General features: G+C 39.6%; 1 protein-coding gene across 5 annotated transcripts in view; it reads right to left on the bottom strand.

Annotated features, from left to right (window-relative positions):
• ABA3 (molybdenum cofactor sulfurase (LOS5) (ABA3)) overlaps window positions 1-23,626 on the bottom strand; it is a 103,155-nt gene that overhangs the window by 62,313 nt on the left and 17,216 nt on the right. For all 5 annotated transcript variants that reach the window (XM_010273962.3, XM_010273963.3, XM_010273960.3 and 2 more), the window contains exons 11-12: window positions 10,112-10,214; window positions 3,324-3,440 (exon numbers count right to left, since the gene is read on the bottom strand). In XM_010273962.3, the coding sequence (XP_010272264.1) occupies window positions 3,324-3,440; window positions 10,112-10,214 (220 nt within the window). The remainder of the gene's footprint in view (window positions 1-3,323; window positions 3,441-10,111; window positions 10,215-23,626) is intronic.

The following is a 23,626-nucleotide window of genomic DNA, read 5'->3' as shown; positions in this document are numbered from 1 at the left end:
GAGAATGAGAATCCTCTTCCAACCCACTACTCTCCCCCTGAAGAGGATTCTAAGAAGACTTGAAATAGGGTTGAAACTCAAAAAAGACTACATCCCTGGTGACATATTTTTTCTTGGAGACAGGATCATAACACTTATACCCCTTCTGCGTAGGAGAGTACCCCAAAAATATTCCCTTTGTAGCCTTAGGATCCAGCTTGGTCTTCTTTGGATCTTTCACATGTATGAAGCATGTACAACCAAAACGGTGTACATGTGCCAAAACGGTGTACAACCATCACAGAGTTTTTTGCTTCGAATGGGTCACTTCAACGAAGCTCTTGTGCCAGGACACCCCAACAAAACGGTGTTGTTGAACGAAAGAACTGTCACCTTCTCGAAGTAGCTCGTGGCTTATTAATTCATATGAATGTGCCAAAACGCTTTTGGATGGATGTAGTTTAGTGTGCTACATACATCATCAACCGTATGCCATCTCGGTTACTAGAGTATAAGGCCCCACATCAGCTTTTGTTTCCTACAGCTCCGTTGTCCACCATTCCGATGCGTGTTTTTGGGTGTCGTTGCTTTGTCCATAACTTGTCCCCTACTCGAGGTAAGCTTGATCCTCGGGCTATTCCTTGTGTTTTCCTTGGTTACCCTTTATCTCAAAAGGGGTATCGTTGCTATGATCCTACTTCTCACAAGTACTATGTCTCCATTGATGTATCCTTCTTTGAGAATCAACCTTTCTTCTCGGTTTCTCATCAGGGGGAGAGTAGGATCGAGGAGAAACATGCGGCTCAAACTCAACAAACTCCTTTACCCGATCCTCCTCCATTCCGTGTCTTTCATCGTCGCCATAAAGCCAACAAAGTTCAAGGGTCGTGGTACCTGACACTATGCAACCAACATCATTGGATTCGCCAGAGGCAGATCCGTCTCATCAGCCAGGTACACTTGCTCCTATTGATATGCCTGTTCTTCTCAATGTTGATTCCCTTGTCATCAATGATCTTGATGTTCCTATTGCTAAGAGAAAGGGTGTTAGATCTTGTACCACTAATCATCCTATTTCTAATTTTGTGTCCTATGATCACATTTCACCTTCATTCCGTGCATTCCTCTCTTTTGTGGATAGTGTCCCCGTTCCTAAGAATGTGGCAGAAGCTTTATGTAAACCTAAATGGACAGATGCAATACAGGAAGAAATTGATGCATTATACAAAAATGGCACTTGGGAGTTGGTGGATCTTCCTGAAGGGAAGGAACTAGTGGGCTGCAAGTGGGTGTTCACAGTGAAATACAAGGCTAATGGAACTGTTGAAAGGTACAAGGCTAGACTGGTAGCAAGAGGTTTTACACAGGTATATGGAGTGGACTATGCAGAGACTTTTGCTCCAGTAGCCAAGATGAACTCTAACAGGATTCTTCTTTCATTGGCAGCAAATCTTGACTGGGAACTTCACCAATTGGACATCAAAATTGCTTTCTTGAATGGTGACTTGGAAGAGGAAGTGTACATGACCCAACATCCAAGTTTTTGTGCCCAAGGCAGTGAACAAAAGGTGTGTAGGTTAAAAAAATCTTTATATGGGTTGAAACAATCACCTTGGGCTTTGTTTAGTAAGTTCCACTTAGCAGTTCAACAGATGGGGTTCAAACAATGCCAGTCAGATCACACTCTATTTGTGAAAAAAGGTGAAGGGAAAATTGCAGCTCTAATTGTGTATGTGGATGACATAGTGATCACAGGAGATTGGGAGGCTGAAATACGGAGACTAAAAAAATTCTTGGCCACTCAATTTGAGGTGAAAGATCTAGGCCCCTTATGTTATTTCCTTGGAATTGAAGTTGCCCACTCTCACAAGGGCATCTTTATTTCCCAACGGAAATATGTACTAGATCTACTAGAAGATACAGGCAAGTTGGGGGTAAAACCAATTGACTCACCAATTGAATCCAATCATCAGCTGGGAGACAGTCAAGGAGAGTTTTTGAAAGATGTGAAGAAGTTCCAAAGACTCGTAGGGAGACTCTTGTATTTGTCTATGACCAGGCCTGATATTGCTTATGCAGTGGGTGTCCTTAACTAGTTCATGCACAATCCTAGGACAACTCACTTTGAAACTGTAGAGAGGATCCTTAGATACCTCAAGAAGTTTCCCGGAACTGGTTTGTTGTTCCAAAAACATGGACACTTAAAGGTGGAAGTATATACTGATGTTGATTGGACAGAAGCAGTTGATGATCGAAAGTCTACCAGTGGGTATTGTGCCTTTGTAGGAGGAAACCTAGTCACATGGAGAAGTAAAAAACAAAGTGTGGTGGCTAGATCTAGTGCTGAAGCAGAATATAGAGCGATGTCTCATGGGGTTGCTGAAATCATGTGGATAAGAAATCTGTTAGGTGAATTGGGTTTTGCAGTGAGCAATCCTATGTCACTCTACTGTGACAATAAAGCTGCCATCAATATTGCTGCTAATCCAGTCCTGCATGATAGGACGAAACACATTGAAGTGGACAAGCATTTTATTAAAGAGAAACTTGTAAATGGAGAAGTGTGTACTCCATATGTTAGCTCAGAAGAACAACTTGCAGATATCTTCACCAAAGGTCTTCATCATGTGTGGCACAATGATTTGTGTGACAAGTTGGGCATGATTGACATCTATGCTCCAACTTGAGGGGGAGTGTTGAAATAATTTAGTTATTTGTGTTAGGGTCAGTTTGGCTAGTTAAAGCATTTTTTATTTTCTGTTATTTCTGTTATTGTACTCACTTACAGCAGGGACACAAGAGTCTTTTCCCTTCTTATTTTTGCCGCCCTATATAATATAATAGAAGCTGGCGCCGCCAGTACCGTTCCATTGCTCCAAACCTTTTTCTTCTTCCTTTCTTTCTTCTTCCTTTCTCTCTTCTTCCCTTCTCTTCTCTACTTCCTCATATTTCAATCGGATTTATTGCCAAGATATATAATGTTAGAATTACAAAAATATGAATTGCTATAATAGTATATACTTTTCAATAAACATGTTTAGTATTTTCTCATCTTACCAAGTCAGAGCTGTGTCTATGTCCATGCAACAGCAGAGATGCTTAGAAATTATACTTCTAACAATCCAGAAAGTTTCATTAACAAATCTCATGTTATAAGTAATTTTTCTTTCTATCCTTAGACTTCCATCTACCCTAGAGAAATTTGCATAATGGCTCCTATTTCTGCAAAGTGAGATGTCCAGAGATATTAAAACTATGAAGCATGGAAATATCTTCAGTTCATTTTCACAATCTAAATCAACAATTGATACAGGAAGTTTAGAAGCTTCTTTTTTAAGTTTTACCCGCAGCTGAATTCCAGATAAAGATGCCAACTTTTCCACTTCCCGGTATCCAACCCATGAACCATCTGGATGTTTCAAATTGAATGTCACTGTAGGTCCAAATTTATGTTTTGGTACCTTAACAAAAAAATCAAGATATTCAGATCAAAGAACTATATAAGAAAAATTAGTAACAACAAACAGCATATAGAAAACTGGAGCAAAGCAATCACTGGAAAGATACATTTCTTCAATATATTCAAAATCATTAAAAAAGCAGAAATAATACTCAGAGTTCTAAAGTGAACAGACTACAGGTTGAGGTAACAACTAACAAGGAAACATACATATATTGGAATTCCATTAATCATGCATTTACATGGAGCATCATGGAAGAAATGAAACAAGATGATTTTCAATGATAGAGAAATCAAAGAAAAGTTCTACAGGGCAGTGCCCTGAAGTTTATTCTCAGTTCATGAATTATACCATAATGGAATCCAAAGGAATATCCCATGTCACATTTTTCAGGAACCTCTCTATGAATTTATAGGCATCACCAAGTTACCCACACCTGTTAGAAAAAGCGATCTGTTACAAGTAGAAGGGGCTATAAGAGCTAGGGGAAGACTGAAATGATCTTGAGTGGCAGTAATAAGAAATGATTTAAGTGCCCACAGCTTTACAATGGATACGGCTATACTTGGAAAGTAATAAGATAATTATTCTTGGGAATTGGAATGATTCTGATCATAAGACTATAGTGGTCACTTTGTCACTGCTATTGGCTCTAGCCTATTAGTTTGATGTAATTGGTCTATGACCACAAGAAAAGGCCTTTGGGATCATCAAGAAGAGAATAACAAGAGAGTGACTTCAGGTTCATGAGAGATCTAAGGGGTTTTCAAAACATTGTAGTTCTTGAATTTATTAAAGCTTCTTGATGAGGTTTTCCTTAATTACTCAAAACCAGGTAACAGAATTTGTATTTTAAGAACCTCAAAAATTTCTTATGTGCATCCTTCTTTGAAGTTTTATCATCTTCCTTAATTCCTGTGTAGGCTTTCTCAGTCAAGGATTGTGGATTGGGCCAGTACCACCAAATATTAGGGCCTTCTTTTGAAACACATTCCACTTGAAATAAACATGCCAAACCCTCTAGAAAAGACTTTTTCGGTGCTTGTCACCACGTTCTCTTTGTTTCGTAAGTGAGATAATTATCTTTCACCTATTAATCTCCTACTAACTAGTTTCAAGTATTTGAGAATCGGTCCTTTTATTTGGTTGTAGGTGGGACACACCAGAAGATGTGGGAAGGCTCTTCAAGCCATCCTTCTTTACCTTGCCAATGAAGATGGAAAAAATTACATGGAGAAGACCAGATGTACAAGGGAAGTGGTACTATAGGTGATTTGGGAAGAGAGAAATTCAAGAATATTTAATAGGAAGACATGATCAAAGCAAGACATTTTGTAAACCATTACAATCAAAATGGTGCATGGGATCAAAACTAATTAACTCTTGATTCCTTTATCCACTGAAAATATCCTAAGAGGCTAGCAGTGCATGGCATCCGTATCCACAACAGGACCTTTTCCTTTAGGGTGGTAGAGTTTGCATCACATAACCAAATCCAATTAAACTTGGTCGGATGTCGTATGTACAACCCTGGAATATCAGGTGTGTCAGCAATTCCACTAGAGAACAAGTTTTGCAGTCCTATGCAGTTTAAGATTTAGGTAGAACACATAATATTAGGAATCTAATGGTGGAGGGGGACTCTAAAGTGATAGTGGAGTAGCTGAGGAAAGTTAATCAAAGCTCGTGGAGATACAGAAATACTATGAGAAATAAGAGAGTTGAAATGGGAACTTGGTCACTAATTCATGTGTAAATAGACTAGCAATTTCAATGGCAAATGCATTGGCCAAACATGGGGTAAATAAATAGGGCTTAAAGTATGAATGAGAAGAAAAGAAAAGAGAAACAGTAGAGAAAAGACAAGGTTTTAAGGCAATCAAAATCATATGGCAGTGGCCACTGGTCTTATATATTAGGGTGTCATAATATAAAGTAAAATGACAAGTATACCTTTCGTTACACTAAGAGTACAATGTATTACAGATAACACTCTCCAATGCTTTGGGGTTTACTACAACCTACAGCAGAGTTTGCTTACAACAGACTAATTAACAAATATATATGAAGGAAACCATTTAAAGTAATTGGAAATGGAGAGTGAAGGAGGAAGAGTAGAAAGGAGGAGTAGGGGGAGGAGGAAGAAGAAGAAGAAGAAGAAGAAGATACCCAGAAAGAGTTTTGGGAGAATAGGGTACCCCGAAAGATTACATTTAACATAATACTGAATAAAATTACATATATGCCCCTGAATGGGCACCCAAATATAAATAAAAAGGAAAAGACAATTATGCCCCTGCTCAGAATACATAATCTCAACACTCCTCCTCAAGCTGAGCATAGATATCTATCATGCCCAGCTTTCCTAGGTTTCTAGCTTTAACTTGTGGAGACCCTTCGTAAGAAAATTAGCAAGTTGATCTTTTGACTTGACAAAAGGCACACATATTTCTCCACTGGTTATCCTTTCTCTAATGAAATGTTTGTCAACCTCAATGTGTGTAGTCCGGTCATGCTGGACTGGATTATGGGCAATATTTATAGCAACTTGGTTATCACAATATAGTCTTATTGGAACTTCAGCTTAAATTCCAATCTCATATAACAAGGTCTTCAGCCACATTAATTTTGATAATGCCATGAGCCATATCTCTGCATTCTGCTTCAATACTAGATTAAGCTACAACTGATTGCTTTTTATTGCTCCAAGATACAGCATTACCTCCCACCAATGCACAATAACTAGAGGTGGATCTCCTATCATCCACAAAACCTACACAATCAGCATCATTATAAGCCTCAACCTTGAGATGCTCATGGTTGGAGTACAACATTACTTTGCCTAGGCACCAGTGTTTTAAAAGGCGTGGGAAGCATACGCCTGGAGGCATGCCTCTAGGCAAGGCATCACCAAAACCCCCTATTGTGTATGCTAGAGGCAGTGACAACTTTGAGGTGTAAGCCTCAGGTGCAAGAGGCGTATGCCTCATACGCTTTTTTCATTAGGCATGTTAGAGGCGTACGCCTCATGTGCCTCGCGCACACCTCATATAAAAAGGCAGAAAAAAGAAAGAAAAAAAGTAAAAAAAGAAGGAAAGGAATAGAAAACAAAAGGAAGGGAAAGAATCATAAGTTGAAAGACCCCCCCCCCTTTCAACTAGTGCTATACATCTACATTCTTCTTAATATAAGTGATTTTTATTAAAATTAAAGAAAAATGAGATCCTCCTCCCTCCTAATCCCCCTCCCTCTTATGGAGGCTTAGCCTTTTACGTTCTGGACTATGCCCCATGCCTCTAGGTAGTGGAACGCCCCGTGTTATGCCTCTGCATTTTAAAACATTACTAGGCACCCCTTTAAATAGGCAAGGATCCTATTGACTGCCTACATATGTGAAGTTCTAGGGTTATGCATATACTGACTCACCACAGTTAACGGCATAGGATATATCAGGCTTGGTCAAGCACAAGTAGAAAAGCCTACCAACTAATCTCTAGTAAACACCCTTGTTTATAAGAATGTCTCCATCATCAACACCTAGTTTATGATTGGAATCAATGGGAGTTTCAACTAGCTTGTACCCTGTAGAGAAGATGGGCCGAATGGCCCATAGGCTATTTATTCTTTCTTGTTATTTATGTTTTTCTGTAATGGGCCTTATTCTGGGCCCATCCTGTCTATATTATGTTCTTTGTAAATTCTTGCCCAACTAAGGGCCTCCTTGTAATTATTCAAATCTATCTTAATAAATTAGTGTTAGGGTGCTGAGAGAGAGTTAGGTTCGAAACTCTCATTCTCAGACCCTCATTGCCGAACTCTCAATCTCTCCTCTCTTTTGTTTTCTTCATACCCCAACTTACCAACCTCATGAAGGAGGTCAAGCACATAGTTTCTTTGAGATGAAGATCTTTTCCTTTGATCTTGCCACTTTAATTCTAAGAAAGTATATCAGACTCCCAAGATCTCTGATCTCAAATTCAAAAGAAAGAAATGACTTTAGTTGGGCAATTCTAAAGTTATCACTAGTGACAACAAAATCATCAACATATATTATCAGCAAAGTCACTAGGCCATTGACCCTTTTCATAAAAAGAGTATGATCTACCTATGGTTGAGTAAACCCAATTTTAAGAACAACCTTTTTGAATCTGTGAAACCAAGCTCTAGGGGACTGCTTAAGCACATAAAGGGATTTCTTCATATGGCAGACCTTCCCCTCACTAATCACTATCAGGGAGACTTACTCCTAGGAGAAGGTTTCCTGATTGTCAATCCCCTGTTAGATTTGCATATTTCAATTAAGTCGATCATTAACTGTACTCACCCACTTGCAACCCACTAGGACCATACCCTTAAGAAGGGGAACAATCTCCTTGGTTTGGTTCTTCATGAGATCCTCCATCTCTTGGTCCATAGCATCCTTCCACTGAGGAGACTACACAGCATTTGTAACATTATAAGAAAAAAAAACAAAGGAAATGGCATAAATATAGGCATAGTAACAAGGTGAAGGGCATCATAACTCATAAGAAACATAGTTATTGATAGGAATAGGTACTGCATTTCCTTTTTCCTTGTTTTCCCATCACTAAATCCAAGTCTAGAAGGGTCCCCCTACTCAGAATGTTAGACTTGATTATTCTCATATTCAATTCTCATGAGAAACCAAATCACTTTCCATTTCTCAAAGTATTTTGAAGATACTTAACACACTTACACACTCAAAAGAACCCGAAGGGTCTGTGTACTAACCCATATTCAGCCTACAAGTCTAGAAATCCAACACAATATTCCTATATTTTCCTGTCCCCCTGACAATATGCAAATATTTCAAATTCGATTTGGTATTGTCTACACATGTTAAAATAATAATAAACCTTCCTTAGATAAGCATACATATCATAAGCAGTTCTCATTCTCATAGGTTCAACAATATGAGTTTCTATAGAACTTAGAATCCAAGAAACCAGCTTCCCATTATCAAGCTTCTACTACTGAAAAGCCTTTGCTTCAGCCTCATCAAATTTAGTGACTTTACATATCTTCCAGACCTTTTCCCTTGTCAAAGAAATCAAAATGGAACTTCCATGTGTTGTAGTTATTTACATCAAACAGTTGTCAAGTGTAGGAAGAGGAAGGAGAAGAAGAGTTACGGGAGAGAATATGGTGTTACTGTTCACACCCAGAATATTCCATTATATGTTAAATCTGAAATTATAGCCATGTACCTATAAGGGTGCCCAAATACAAAAAATAAGATAAGACAACAATACCCCTAAAGCCAAATATACATTCTCAACACTCCCCCTCAAGCTGAGCATAGATATCTATCATGCCCAGCTTGCTCAAGTTTCTATCAAGTTTTGGCTTGTTGAGACCCTTAGTGAGGCAATCAGCAGGTTGGTTCTCCGAGTGAACAAAAGGCACACATATCTCTCCATTAGCTATCTTTTCTCTAATAAGGTGTCTGTCAACTTCAATATTCTTCGTGTGGTCATGTTGAACAGGGTTATGAGCAATGTTTATGGCAGCATGATTATCACAGTGTAGCATCATTGGGGTTTCAGCTTGGATCCCAATTTCTAATAACAAAGACTTCAACCATAGCAACTCCAATACACCATGAGCCATAGCTCTATATTCAGCTTCAGCACTAGATCGGGCAATAACAAATTGGTTTTTGCTTTTCCAAGACACAACATTACCTCCTACCAAGGTGCAGTAACCGGAAGTGAATTGACACAACATTACCTCACGAGTCGAGCTCTAGTAGGCTCGAGCTCGGCTCGTTTAATAATCGAGCCAGTGAATTGAGCTCAAGCTCGGTTGAAAAAGAACCGAGCCGAGCTCGAGCAGCAAGTGAAAAGCTCGGCTCGTTGCCACCCCTAACAATGGCACACTCTCTACTCGGATTGATCCTAGGAATTAAAACCTTTTGCAAACATTTTCATAAAACGTTAATATATATCATAAATACATTTTGCAAAATCAAATTTCAAAATACTGTTGAACTTCACTGCTGGCAGTTTAGGTTTCCATCAAAGAGAGTGTAATCCCTATCATTCACTTTGTTTAACAAAAGGGCCGATCCTATCACTATGATCACCCACTCAGATGAATTCTCAGACTGCCCCAACATACCCAAGTTTTGACCCTTGATGGATTTCACTAATTGGCATATCAAAGACAACCCAATCCAACACTTAGTGCAGAACCATAAGCAAGTCTAAGGGTTATGTGTAATTTTCCAAGTTTTTCCATCAATCTCCAAGGCCCAAGGCATTACTAGAAAATGGTCTGTGTTCAATGTTTCATCCAAACACACACTACATGTGCTTTGGGTCTAACCCTAGCAGCTGAGACAAGCTACCCCAACTTCTTTGGTAGCACATCAGTGTCAACCTTGGTAAGATAAACTCCCCAAGTCTATCCAACGACTAAGAACATTCTAAACTAATACGAGTCTCATAAGTGTCCAGTTTGAGGGGTAATTACACAGAAATATACCAATATCAATATGAAACAATAAGGTACTTTTATTCATTTACAATAAATGTATATGTACATCAATATGATTGGATTTAAGGGCATACACTATCTAACCAATAATAGAACTTGCTTTAGGGAAAATAGACACCCTTATATGTCCAGCTTTCAGTTGAAATGCAGACCTTTGCACCATGCATTCCATAAAGTATACAAACAGAAGCGCCATTTTCATGCCTCAAAGCTAAAAGCATATTCCGCACAAAAGTTGCAAGAGATGATGTGTGCCTTGAAAAAACATTGAATATTGTATGTCAGGCCTTCATGGTTCTGATCAATGTTCAAAACAACTTAGCTCCATAGATGGGAATATAAGTTCTTATTCAGATAAGAGAAATGGTTAAACCAAATGAGAAAGATATTCACTGCTTCTTACCATGTCAACTCAAAAACATATACATTATGCAGTGGACAATTAAATAAGCACAACAAAGGAAATCTGGTGAAGAGATGAACTAGAGATAATACCAATGAAATAAAGTAACAGTCTAAGCAATCTCAAGGCCATTGCCTAGATATTTTTATAACACCAACATCCAATCACATACACTGCCATAAGCAAGAAGGCACCGATATGGTTTGAAAGATGATGTTAATGCCCAAAACTGAAGTTATGGGATATCAAAGCGATCAAGATGCCTCTTTTTAAGTAACTAAAAAATTTTATTAATGAATAGAAGCTTGTATGTTTTTTCAAGAAATTAAAATAATTATTAATAAGGTTATATTTGAAATACAAAGAAAGGCTAAGACCAAACCATATACTGCCCTCTACACCTAAAACAGTCAAACACTCACCAAGTTACAGACCAAACCTCTTCTTCTAAAGTTCTTGGGATCATTTAGAAAAGAGTGCATTCCATAATAAAACTGCTTATGCTGATGTGCATATGAATCACTGCCCTTTTTCTTGATGAATAACAGGAAATTCAATTAAAGAAAATTAATAATATGCATCAGAAAGTGACTCTATACAGCTTATTACATAAGTCATTACAAGTCCCAAATATCTCTTCCCCATATATAAAATGGCCCAGAAAATATCTTCAGCTTCATATCTTTTGTGAACCACTTGAACCTTCTATCTCATTTGTATATGTTGAAGATTAATCAGTTTTATGATGTTTTTCTGAGTAGATGTTTTATGTTAGTTGTTAGATAGGAGGTGGGGACCACAGTAGTTATGTGAGTCCAAATTTTATTATTTTTTTGAGTGTTGTATATGTTGTTTTATTTTTGCTGCCCTATAAGGGCATGGTTGTCTTTTACTTTTCTATTATTTTTAGTATAAATAATAAGTGAAGGGGGCGGCCAGATCATTGCTCTCTTTTCTTTCCAATTTCACTTCTTCTCCTCTCTTCAAGAAACTACTTTTCTTTCATATTTTTTTTTTTAATTCAGCAAATTTCTACTTGGTATCAGAGCATTGGCTAGGGTTTCTTGAAGCATTCTCATGCAGCCCTAGATCAGCCGATTGCATGAAGTAGTAAAGGGCTGATCGATCTGCTATAGATTGCCCAGGTCTTGGATTTTTTGGTGGGATCTAGTCATCAAGAAGGTGATCTACTGTTCAGCATCAAAATCAGGAAGAACTGGAGTACGGGGAAGAGTCCCAGAAAAGTTGGACTCTTTGTTTTTTATCTAATCTTGGGCGCCCAGGTATTGTTAGTTTTCTTTTGATTTTCTGAAGAGGCCAGTTTGGTTTCTGCAATTTTCTGGGCCTCCCGGAGTGGTCGATTCACTTTTCTCTCTGTTGGGAGGCGTGGGGAGGAGAGAGATTTCCCCCCAAGTAGGGTTTTCTTCTTCCGGAAGGGTTGGTTTTTGTGTGTGTGATATTAAATTGTTTTTTGGTCTCCAATCTATTTTTTCTTACTATTGAACTGTTTGAAGTAAGTTGGAGAGTTGGAATACCGAGATGAAATCTACCAGTACTGTGGGACTGGGTGTTGGAGGTAGTAGTGATATTTTTGGGTCTGGGATTATTACTACAATAAAACTTGATGGTACAAAATATTTGGAGTGGGCACAATCAACTAAGATGGCTATTGGTGCCTATGGAAAATTAGGGTATCTCACTGGGTAGGAGAAGAAACTTGATACACACTCTTCCCGATGGGTGCAGGAGAATTACATGGTAATGTCCTGGCTGTGTAATTCTATGTTACCTCATATTGCAAAAAATTTCCTATGGGCTAATACTGCTAAGGAAATTTGGGATGGGGGACTGAAACCTACTCTCAGAAGCAAAATGAAGCCAGAGCCTATCAGTTAGAAATCAGGTGATAAGTATGAAACTGGGAGAAAAACCTCTTGCTGCGTATTTCTCCATGCTGAAAATCCTATGGAAGGAAATAGATCACTTAGAAACTGTGGTATGGGAAGGTGTAAATGATGCAGCAACTTATCACAGACTGGTAGAGTGTGACACTCTCTCAGGCTGTCTTAGCATTACATTCCTCCTACTCTCCTCTCCAGAGACAAAGGCAAAGGCCTGAGAGAGTGTCACACCCTCCCTAAGACAGCCTGGGATTGACCAGTCGGCTATGGTTGGTACAACATAACCTAAGCCGAATGGAGACAGGGGGAGTAGTGAGACTAGAAGGGAAGATAAGGACTTGGTGTGTGATTAGTTAGGTGTTGACCCTATGGTCAAATAGCTTTCCAATCTATCAAAAACCCTTCAATTCTACTCTTTCCATATAAAACACAGGTTGCATATATTGGACAAATAATGGGACCATAGCGAATCAGTTAAATATGGAGTTTTTTTTTTTAATTTTTATGTATTTTCTATAAATAGAGAAGGCAATGTTATTTGTTACAAAGGTAAAAATATGATAGTAAGAGTATTTTTTTATTTTAGAAATTTTGAGGGTTCGACCATAGGGTCTAACTTTTCATTATATAGTTGGTATATGTTTGAAGTTATCAAAGTCAATGAATAAGCAGTATAAGAGTTATTGAGTCAATGAAAATAGGGATGTGGAAATTCTGTAATTTGTTGTTTCTACCTCTTAGGCTGTGTTTAGTTTGAAGGAAAAGGTAGGGAAAGGTAGGAAAGCCCATACAAACCTTCTATGGGTTTCCCTAACTTTCCCTACTGTTTCCCTCAAACCAGACTCAGCCTAAGGAATTTCTTTTTACAGAAAATGTAAAAATATTTTAAAATAAGAGAAAAAGAGTAAATTGGGAGGGCTCTCTCTTACTTTAAAATATTTTTACATTTTCTATAAAAAAAATCTAAGAGTAAAGAGGAAATTGCAGCCCAAGCAAAACAGAGAGCCCTCCCAATTTACAAATATGTACCAAATTCTCCCACCTCTTCAAAAAAACAAAATCACAAAAACCATCATAGCTACAACCAAGAAGCGCCTACATGGCAATCCCTACATGAAATTCAATCCTGCATTCAAGCATCATATTGCCAACCAAGGACAATCGCCACCCAAAGGCAATCTCAGCCTCACCACAAAACAAAAAGTAATAACTGTGGCAATTGTATCCTGTCCTTTTACCCCTCCCTCTTCCCCTATCATTTCTCAACTTTCGTTTTTATCCATGGAGGACACCTCATGTCACTTAGTGCTTTCCTTGCCCTTTTTCTTTTGACCTTGACACCTTCTTAGTAGGAAATTTTTGATGAATTTCTCACAAAACATAATTCATCCAATTAGACTAGTAATTAGGTTTTTTTAGCATTTGGGTAAATTCCATTCAGGTTATCACATAGTTCTACCCTAATTGCAAATTTTCTATTTTAATATTTTGGTATACATTTTTTTTCTTTTTGGTTTTCCTTGGTGAAAATAAAATTCATTAAAAAAAGAAGAGGAATACAAGAAAGGTAACCAAAGATCACCTAAGAGAAAAAAGAAAAAGCTTCAAACCCCACTCATAACTCCAAACTATAATAACCCAACAAGCCAAGGATGAAACACCAAACCCACCAACCTTGATCTGGATTAACAAAACTTCCCTAACTACAAACACTACAAGATCAAACTCTAAAAGATAGAAACAAAACAAAAAACCAACCAAATACAAGCCAAGTCACACCCATGTTGAATCAACCATGATTCGAGGCTCTTTTTCTTCTTTAGAACTTTGCTGGTTTTCATCACCCTCTTGCTTGGCCTGATTCCAAACGGACCACCTCTTAATCTATCAAAAACTTTGACACCAAAATATTTTGGTGCCTTCAATGATTTTTAAATCTTCTAACTGCATGATTAATCTTTCTAAGTTCCAACAAATCCTTGGAACTCCTCATTGATCCTTTCCAATTCAACTCTGAATCTTCAAACAACTGATCTGCTCCCATCTCTTCATTCTTAGCACTGTAACTCCCTAGGCATCCACATGAACTCTGAGAAACATGTCTATCATCATCTCTTGAACCATTTTCTTCAGATCCTGAATTATTTTCCCCAACAAGCATTGGATATCTCTCTTTCATTTTTTTGAACATCTTTGTAGCAAAATCCTCTCCCCTAAAACTGATAAACCTAAAGCATTGCTCACCTCTACATCTATCTTCACAACCTTTTCCAAACCAACTGACTTTTCAATTACATGAGTTTCATCCTTTGTGATCTCATCTTCACTTAAGCTACCTTCCTCTTTTTCCTCCCCATCACCATTTGTATTTTCAACATCCTTCTACAAAGGTATTGTTCGATATTTTCTTTTACTTTTATATGATGCTTGGACCACAATCAAGCTTGTAGAGAAGATGGGCCGAATGGCCCATAAGTTGTTTATTCTTTCATGTTATTTATGTTTTTTTTCTGTAATGGGCCTTATTCTGGGCCCATCCTGTCTATATTAAGTTCTTTGTAAATTCTTGCCCAACTAAGGGCCTCCTTGTAATTATTCAAATATATCTTAATAAAAGAGTGTTAGGGTGCTGAGAGAGTGATGGTTCGAAACTCTCATTCTCAAACCCTCATTGCTGAACTCTCAAGCTCTCCTCTCTTCAGTTTTCTTCATGGTATCAGAGCGTATCTGAACTTGAATATCATAGGGCTGGAAGCTTAGTCACGTACTGCCTGATTCTTGGAGGTCAGTGGACGAGCCCAAGACTAGAATCTCTTGGAGAAGTGGTTCGGTGGCCAGGAAGAATCAGAGAAAAAAAGGGGGGAACGGGAACAGCTCGGTTCTGTTTTTGAAGCTCGACTGTGTTTGGACTGTTGGAGCTCGAACTGTAAGTTGTGCTCAGTTCTCTGCTTTGAAGCTCGACTATGTTTGGACTGTTGAAACTCGAACTATAAGTTATGCTCAGTTTTTCTGGTTGTTTCGTATTATCTTCGACTGTGTTTGGACTATTGAAGTGTCCCAAAATCCTAGAATCTGGTTTAACCCAGAAATTTCTGGGCTGTTTTTTCTCTTCTTCTTGGACTGTTAAAAGCTGCCGAAACATCCTTGTAACAAGGCTGTGTATTGTTACTCATATTTTGGTTCTTTTAGGGGGCTGTACGAACTGTTTTTGGGGTCTTTTCTCTTCCTTGACAGTGGGGTTATCTCTATTGCCCACACTGTGTTTGTGAAAAGGCTTGTTCAGCAATACCGATTGGTATTTACTCTTCTTGGCTGAGTGCACAGTTTTGAAAAGGTACTTCGGCTCAGTGCACAGTGCCTAGGAGTTTCTGATTACTTCTTGAAGGCTGAACTCAGTATAATGACTTCATGTTTGTAGAAGAGGAAAGTGGGGATTCATTTCCGGGAGTAAGAAGGCTCCCCTAGAAGATCATCCATCCTACGAGAAGTGGATGCAAGAAAATTACATTGTCATTGGGTGCCTTGTGAGCTCAATGCAGCCACAAATCAGCCAACACTACCTATGGATGAATTCAGCAAAAGAAATTTGGGACAGTGTTGCGGAAACCTATTCACAAAAACTCAATGTGGCCCGGGCATATAAATTGAGAAGTGATGTAAAGAATTTAAGGCAAGGGGAGAAAACTCTTGCTGTATATTTCTCAACCCTGAAGTCCCGATGGCAAAAGATTGACCTAATAGAAGTTGTAACTTGGGACACCACCAATGATGCAGAGACCTACAGAAAATTGGTTGAAAGGAACAAGCTATTTGAGTTCTTAACTGGACTAAACCCAGAATATGATATCACAAAACAGAATATTCTTTCCAAGGAGTGTGTCTCATTGTCACAAGCTTATGCATTGGTGAGTAGTGAAGAGAGCAGAAGGGCTGTTCAGGTTCAAGGGGAAGATATTAATGATCACTTTGCCAATATGGGGATTAAACCCAAAGGGAATGCTGGAACTTCTGGTGGCATAGGAAAGAAAGAAGTTATATGTGAGTACTGCAAGAAGCCAAAGCACACCAAAGACAAGTGCTGAAATTACATCCTAATCTTGTTCCTAGTCGGTTTCAGAAAAAGCATGATAGTAAAAGATCAGGAAGTGCAAATGTAGCTGCCGGGCCAGATAGTGAAGAAATGTCTGCTTCTGCACAGTTGGCAGCCATGAGAGCAAAATATGAAAAGTTTGGGAAGATGATCAGTCAGCTGAGTGATGTGACCTCTTCTTCCAACCCTTCAGGCAATTCTTCTGCTGCTTCAGCATTTGCTCATTCAGGTATAAGAGCTTCTGCCAATCATGCTACCACTTCAGGTAATCTCAAGATCCCTTGGATTATTGACTCAAGTGCTTCTGACCATATGACCAATCTTTCTACCTTATTTGTTTCATATGACTTGCACCCTGGACGTGATAAAATCACTTTAGCTTATGGTTCACTTGCCCCTAACTCTGCTAAGGGAACCATCAAGTCTACGGATTCCTTGTTCCTACCTTTTGCCCTTCATGTACCTAAACTAAATACAAATTTGTTGTCTATAAGCAGTTTAACCAAATCACTAAACTGTTGTGTAACCTTCTTTCCTTCCTACTATGTTTTTCAAGATCTGGAGTCTTAGAAGGTGATTGGGAGTGGCCATGAGACGAACGGAATATACTTGCTTGATACCCCGGAACAATGCACTGATCATCTTGGGAATGCTGCTCTTGGATCTGTTTCTTCAAAGTCTGTTAGTCGGATTATGTTGTGTCATCGTCGTTTTGGTCATCTATCTTTTTCTGCCTTGAGTCATCTTTTCCCTAAACTGTTTAAGGGAATTAGTTTGTCTAGTCTTCATTGTGAGTCTTGTGAATTGTCAAAGCATTATAGAAACAATTATACTTTGAGTAATAAAAGATCTTCTTTTCCTTTTAATATTGTGCACTCTGATGTGTGGGGGCCTTACCACTTACCTTCCATGGGTGGCTATAAATATTTTATCTTGTTTATTGATGATTTTTCTCGGTTCACTTGGATATTCCTGATGAAATCCCGTGATGAAGTTCCAAGACTTGTAAGACAATTCTAAGAATTTGATTTAACCCAATTTGATACCAGGATTAAAATCTTCAGATCTGACAATGCAAAAGAATACTTTGAGAATAACCTATCCTGCTATCTCTCTGACATGGGGGTTATTCATCAAAGCTCATGTGCTAGGACCCCAGAACAGAATGGGGTTGCTGAGAGGAAAACTAGGCATATTGTTGAAGTTGCAAGAAGTATCTTATTTGCCTCACATGTTCCTACCAGGTTTTGGGGTGATGTTGTTCTTACTGCAACCTACCTTATAAACCGTATGCCATCCAGGGTTTTGGGGTTTAAGTCTCCCTTCAATCTTCTTCATCCAGACAATGACCTTTTTCTTGTTCCTATTCATATCTTTGGTTGCACCTGTTATGTACATGTTCCAAGTGTCCAAAGGCATAAATTTGAACCCAAAGCTCAAAAGTGTATCTTCCTTGGTTATTCCCCCACACAGAAGGGTTATTGTTGTTTTGATCCAAAGTCTGGCAATAGGTATGTCACCTTTGATGAGCTTTCCCCCTTTTATGGTTCCTCTCCAAAAGGACATTATCCACAGGGGGAGGATTTGTCACAAGTGGTTGCTCTTCCTCTTCCTGTCCCTATTGAGTCTCTTGATGTGTCTGCTTCTCCTTCAAATGTATCAAGGGTGGATCAGTCGTTCCATTCTCCTTGTCCCAGTACTCTACCTCCTCGTCCTATCCTCAATCCCAAGGTGTATCAAAGGCAAAGATCCAGAAATGTGCAACTTGTTTCTCCTACCACACATGAGCTTCATACACTTCCAATCACAGAAGAGACAACAGGTACTGTTTCAGCACCTTTGGATTCACCCTTCCCTGACCTTGATATTCCCATTGCTGTTAGGAAAGGAAAACGGAACTGCACTGCACACTGCATTTCCAAGCACCTTTCTTACAGTTTGCTTTCACCTCCATACTTTGCCTATCTCTCTTCTGTTGCTTCTCATCCTATTCCCAGGTCTGTGTCAGAAGCTCTTAAGATTCCAGAGTGGAGTGATGCTATGAGATCTGAAATCGATGCCCTATACAAGAATAACACATGGGAAGTGGTGGATTTGCTTGAAGGGAAGGATCCAGTCGGTTGCAAGTGGATCCTTACTATCAAATACCGAGCTGATGGCACCATTGAAAGGTACAAGGCCAAGCTGGTTGCAAAAGGCTATACACAAACCTATGGGATTGATTATTTAGAGACCTTTAAACCTGTTGCCAAGATGGCATCTGTGAGGGTTCTTCTATCTTTAGCTGCTCACTTTGACTGGCCCCTTTATCAATTGGATGTGAATAATGCATTTCTAAATGGTGAATTACATGAGGAGGTTTATATGTCTCTTCCTCCAGGGATGTATGGAACTGATATGAAAGGGAAGGTATGCAGGCTGAAGAAATCTCTTTATCGACTAAAACAGTCCCCTAAAGCATGGTTTGAGAGATTTAGAACAGCACTTGTTAACTTTGGTTATGTGCAGACACAATTCGATCAACTCTTTTTGTGAAGAGGAGTGGACCTCTGGCAGTATACCTCATTGTGTATGTAGATGATATCGTAGTGACTGGTAATGATGTTTCAGGAATTCATGATCTAAAATCTTTTCTCCATACAGAGTTTGAGATTAAAAATTTGGGGGACTTGAGATACTTTCTTGGCATAGAAGTGGCTCGATCCAAGGATGGGATTCTTATCTCCCAAAGGAAGTATGTTCTTGACTTGCTTTCCGAGACTGGAAAGATGGGTGCTAGACTAGTTGCTACTCCTATTGATACGAGTCATAAACTCTCAGCCTCAGAAGGGACATTGTTAGAAGACAAAGGAATCTTTCAGAGACTTCTTGGGAAACTTTTGTACCTATGCATGACTCGGCCAGATATTGCATATGCAGTCAGTTGCATTAGCCAATTCATGCATGCTCCCCGAGACACTCATATGGCAGCAGTAGAGAGAATCCTATGTTATTTGAAGGGCTCCCCAGGAAAAGGTATTCTGTTTGCCAAACATGGTAATATGAAACTTGAAGCCTACACCGATGCTGACTGGGCCGGAAACATTGATGACAGAAGATCTACTTCTGGGTATTCCAGCTTGGTGGCTGGTAATGTTGTTTCTTGGAGAAGCAAGTATTAGAATGCTCGAGTCAGGTGTATTTTGGTCATTCTGGATTATCTGCTTGAGAGTGAAAGGTCTATTGTATCTGAGTTTAAGTTATATGTCCCATCTTCTATGAGGGACAAAATGGTCTTTCCTGTAACTCTATGTTTTTGAATAAATACAAGTGGGTCAGCCAGGGGAGAGTGATTTTGACTCTCTTCTAGTCTGGCCGAACCTTTCTTTCTTCTTCTTCTTCTTCTTTCTCTTTTCTTTCTTCTTCTCTACTTCAACCTAGAATCTTCTAGAGTTTACTAACATGGTATCAGAGCTGTAAGGTCGTATCCTCATTTCTTTCTTGCTGCTGTTCTCTTTCTGGGTTCGCCGCCAACTTTCACAGTCATCTTCTTCCTTTTCGACTGACCTGAGTGGAGGTTCGATAAGGGGCTGAAAAGGAGCTGTCGTTTTGTGGGCCTGGAGGTGAGGATGCCTCCGGTCGTTGCTGTGGTGGTTGTTGGAGTGGTATACTAAACCCTCTATTCAGTATCGAAGAGGGCTGAATGTAGACAGGTACGAACACTACTATTGTTTGTCCAAGGGACTGTGAATGTTTCTTTTTTTGTTTCAAAAGTTGGTTGTGGTGGTGGTGCTCAGTGTGACTGATACGCATCTCAATCGTGTTCCTCTGCATTTCTCTTTGTATGTATGTTGAAAGAAGTGTTGTCGACTGCTGAAGTTCACAACAGCAGTAGATTGGTGGTGGTTGTGTCATGGTGATTGGTGTATCTATGTTTCAAAATATTTAAAAGTGATCTCCTGTACCTTGTGTGTAATCAGTTCTGCAGTGTGCAGCCCAAGTTTTTGATGTGAGGACTGAGTGATTTCAGTCTTAGTGTGTTGATTGTGAGTGGTTCTGCAGTGTGCAGCCCAGGTGTTTGATGTGAAGACTGAGTGATTTCAGTCTTAGTGTGTTGATGGTGAATGATTTTGCAGTGTGCAGCCCAGGTGTTTGATGTGAAGACTGAGTGATTTCAGCCTTAGTGTGTGGTGTGCAATGTGTATTTAAAGAAGCTGGAATTGGTCGTGTTATAAGTGAAATAAGTCTTGTGAAAGAGTGTGAGGTTGTGTTGTATATTTGAAGGTAAAATAATTAAGATGGCTTCATTTGAAAATGGGAATGATAACAAAACAGGTGTCATGCTTTTTCCAGACTATCTAAGTGTTCAAATGACATCCATCAAGTTGAATGGTGAGAATTACGTACCATGGGCAAAATCTGTGGAGGTGTTCTTGAAGGCCAAGAGAAAGGTAAAACATGTAAGAGAGGAGAAACCTCCCTCTAATTTCCCTGGATTCAATGACTGGGAACAAGTAGATGCACAGATAATGACATGGCTCTAGAACAGCATGGAACCAAAGATTAGTGTGAACTTCATGTTCCTAGATACAGCTAAGGAAATCTGGGATCATGCTAAGAAGTTGTACTCTGGACAAGACAATACAACTAGGGTGTATCAGTTATACCAAGAGTATTTCAATTTGAAGCAAGGGAGTCAAAACTTAGAAGAGTACTATGCAAGTTTGAGGAACATTCATAATGAGCTTAATGTGTATCATCCTCTAACATCAGATGTTCAGATCCAACAACAGCAACGTGAGCAACTTGATGTGACAAGGTTTCTTGTGGGGTTGAAGGTTGAGTATGAGCCTGTCAGAGCACAAATATTGGGAGGATCTGCTCTTCCCTCACTTTAAGAAGGTTTTGCTCGTCTTAAGAGGACATCCATTGAGTCGGTAGAACATTCTTCTCTCTCTGACAGATCTGGTTTGGTAGTGACTAAAGGTGGTGGTCGTGGAAATAGAAGTGGTGGTGTCAGGAGTGGACTCCCAAGCAACCGTGGTGGTCACATGTTTAGCAGGGCTAGTGGTCAGACTGGAGATCGAGACTCAGGGGGAGGTCGGGGAAGAGGAAGGAGTTATACTCAGAGAAAGTGTACACAATGAGGTTTAGAGGGGCACACAGTTAATTTCTGCTATGATTTGCATGGTACACCCAACACTTGGGCTAACCATGCTAGGACTAAGGGTAGTGACGCAATTACTAAAAGTCAGCAAACTGACCCAATCCCCTCCACATCTACTTGTGCTTCTGAGAAGGAAATGGTGAGTGTACCACGTGCAGTATATGAGCAGTTCATTCAAACATCTCAGCAGAACACCGCTACACTTGCCCATTCAGGTATGGCTTGCTTAGCTTCCAAAGACTCACACTGGATCATTGACTCTGGGGCCTCGGACCATATGTCTGGGACTCATGATGTATTTTCTTCCCTTTCCCACTCCTCCACACCTCAAACAGTTACACTTGCTAATGGTTCTACATCTCCAATCTGTGGTGTTGGTGATGTTAATCTCTCCTCCTTGCCTTTATCATCTGTTTTATATGTTCCTAAGTTTCCTTTTAACCTTATGTCTGTCAGCAGATTAACCAAGTCTCTTAATTGTTCTGTAACCTTCTACCCTTCTTCTTGTGTGTTTCAGGATCTCAAGACGGGGAGGAAGATTGGTGGAGGGCATGAAGCAGGTGGATTATATTACCTTGATGGTGGTGGTCCTCCAGTAGCTTTTCAGTCATCTCTTACTTCTCTTCAATGGCACTGCAGACTTGGTCATCCTTCTCTCAAGGCCTTGAAGTTACCGGTTCCTTCCTTGAGTCATCTTTCATCATTAGATTGTGAGTCATGTCAATTGAGTAAACATCATAGAGTCTCATTTAGTCCAAGAGTTGATAGTCGTGTCTCAAGTCCTTTCTCTTTAGTTCATTCCGATGTATGGGGTCCAATTAAAGTGGTGTCATACAATGGGTATAAGTATTTTGTAATCTTTGTTGATGACTTTTCAAGGATGACATGGATTTATCTTATGAAAGATCGTAGTGAGTTGTTCCCTATTTTTCAAAAACTTTATGCTGAAATACGCACTCAATTTGGTGTTCATATTAAAATTCTTCGCTCCGATAATGCCAAAGAATACAACTCCTCACCATTTCAGCAATACCTAAAACATCATGGGATCATTCATCAAACTTCTTGTGCCTACACCCCACAATAGAACGGTGTAGCTGAACGAAAAAATCGACATCTTCTTGAAACTGCTCAATCCTTGATGGTTAATATGAATGTCCCAAAACATTTTTGGAGTGAAGCTATTCTTACATCCTGTTTTCTGATCAATCGGATAACCATGTCAATCCTTGGAAGTCAATCCCCTTTCTCCATGTTGTTTCCCACTTTATCTCCATTTCCTCTTACCCCAAGAATCTTTGGCTGTGTTTGTTTTGTTCAACACTTGGGGCCTGGGTTAGACAAGTTAGATGCTCGAGCTACTAAGTGTATCTTTCTTGGCTACTCAAGGACTCAGAAAGGGTATAAGTGTTATAACCCAAAATCCCATAAATCGTTTGTGTGCTCTGATGTCACCTTCTTTGAGTCAGTTTCGTTCTTCTCAGATGCTAGGGTCTCTTCCTCTCCCTCTGTGGTTCCCCTTCCTGTACCTGTTGAGGACATCCTTCCAGTAGCTCCTGTTTCTACTGCAGATGCACATCCTATGCCTGTTACTACTGAGAAGCCGCCAATCACTCAAGTGTATACCCGCAGAAGTGCATCGGGCCCTCCTCCACTTCAGCCCCTGTCGACAGATCCTACTACTGCTCCTTCTCCTTCAGATCGATCTTCCTACTGCTCTGCGAAAAGATAAACGTACTTGTACTTCTCACCCCATTTCACACTATGTTTCTACTGCTCACCTTTCTGCTTCTCATTGCAAATTTATATCATTACTCTCATCTGTTCCCATTCCCAAGACTGTCCAGGAAGCTCTTGCCTCCCCAGGGTGGCGGCAAGCCATGGAAGAAGAACTCTCTGCTCTACAACATAATCACACATGGGAACTCACCGCTCTTCCTACCGGTAAGCACACAGTTGGGTGTAAATGGGTCTACACAGTGAAGTATCTTCCTGATGGCAGTGTGGAGCGATTGAAAGCGAGGTTGGTGGCCAAGGGTTATTCTCAGATGTATGGTGTGGACTATATGGAGACATTTTCTCCTGTGGCTAAGATTGGTTCAGTTCGGGTGCTGATTTCCTTAGCTG

The sequence above is a fragment of the Nelumbo nucifera genome, chromosome 7 (assembly GCF_055504915.1).
Source record: "Nelumbo nucifera cultivar China Antique chromosome 7, China Antique-T2T, whole genome shotgun sequence".
In the NCBI taxonomy this organism is placed as follows: domain Eukaryota; kingdom Viridiplantae; phylum Streptophyta; class Magnoliopsida; order Proteales; family Nelumbonaceae; genus Nelumbo; species Nelumbo nucifera.
Note: the sequence above shows the minus strand (reverse complement) of the source record. Positions and strands in the feature narration are given on the sequence as shown.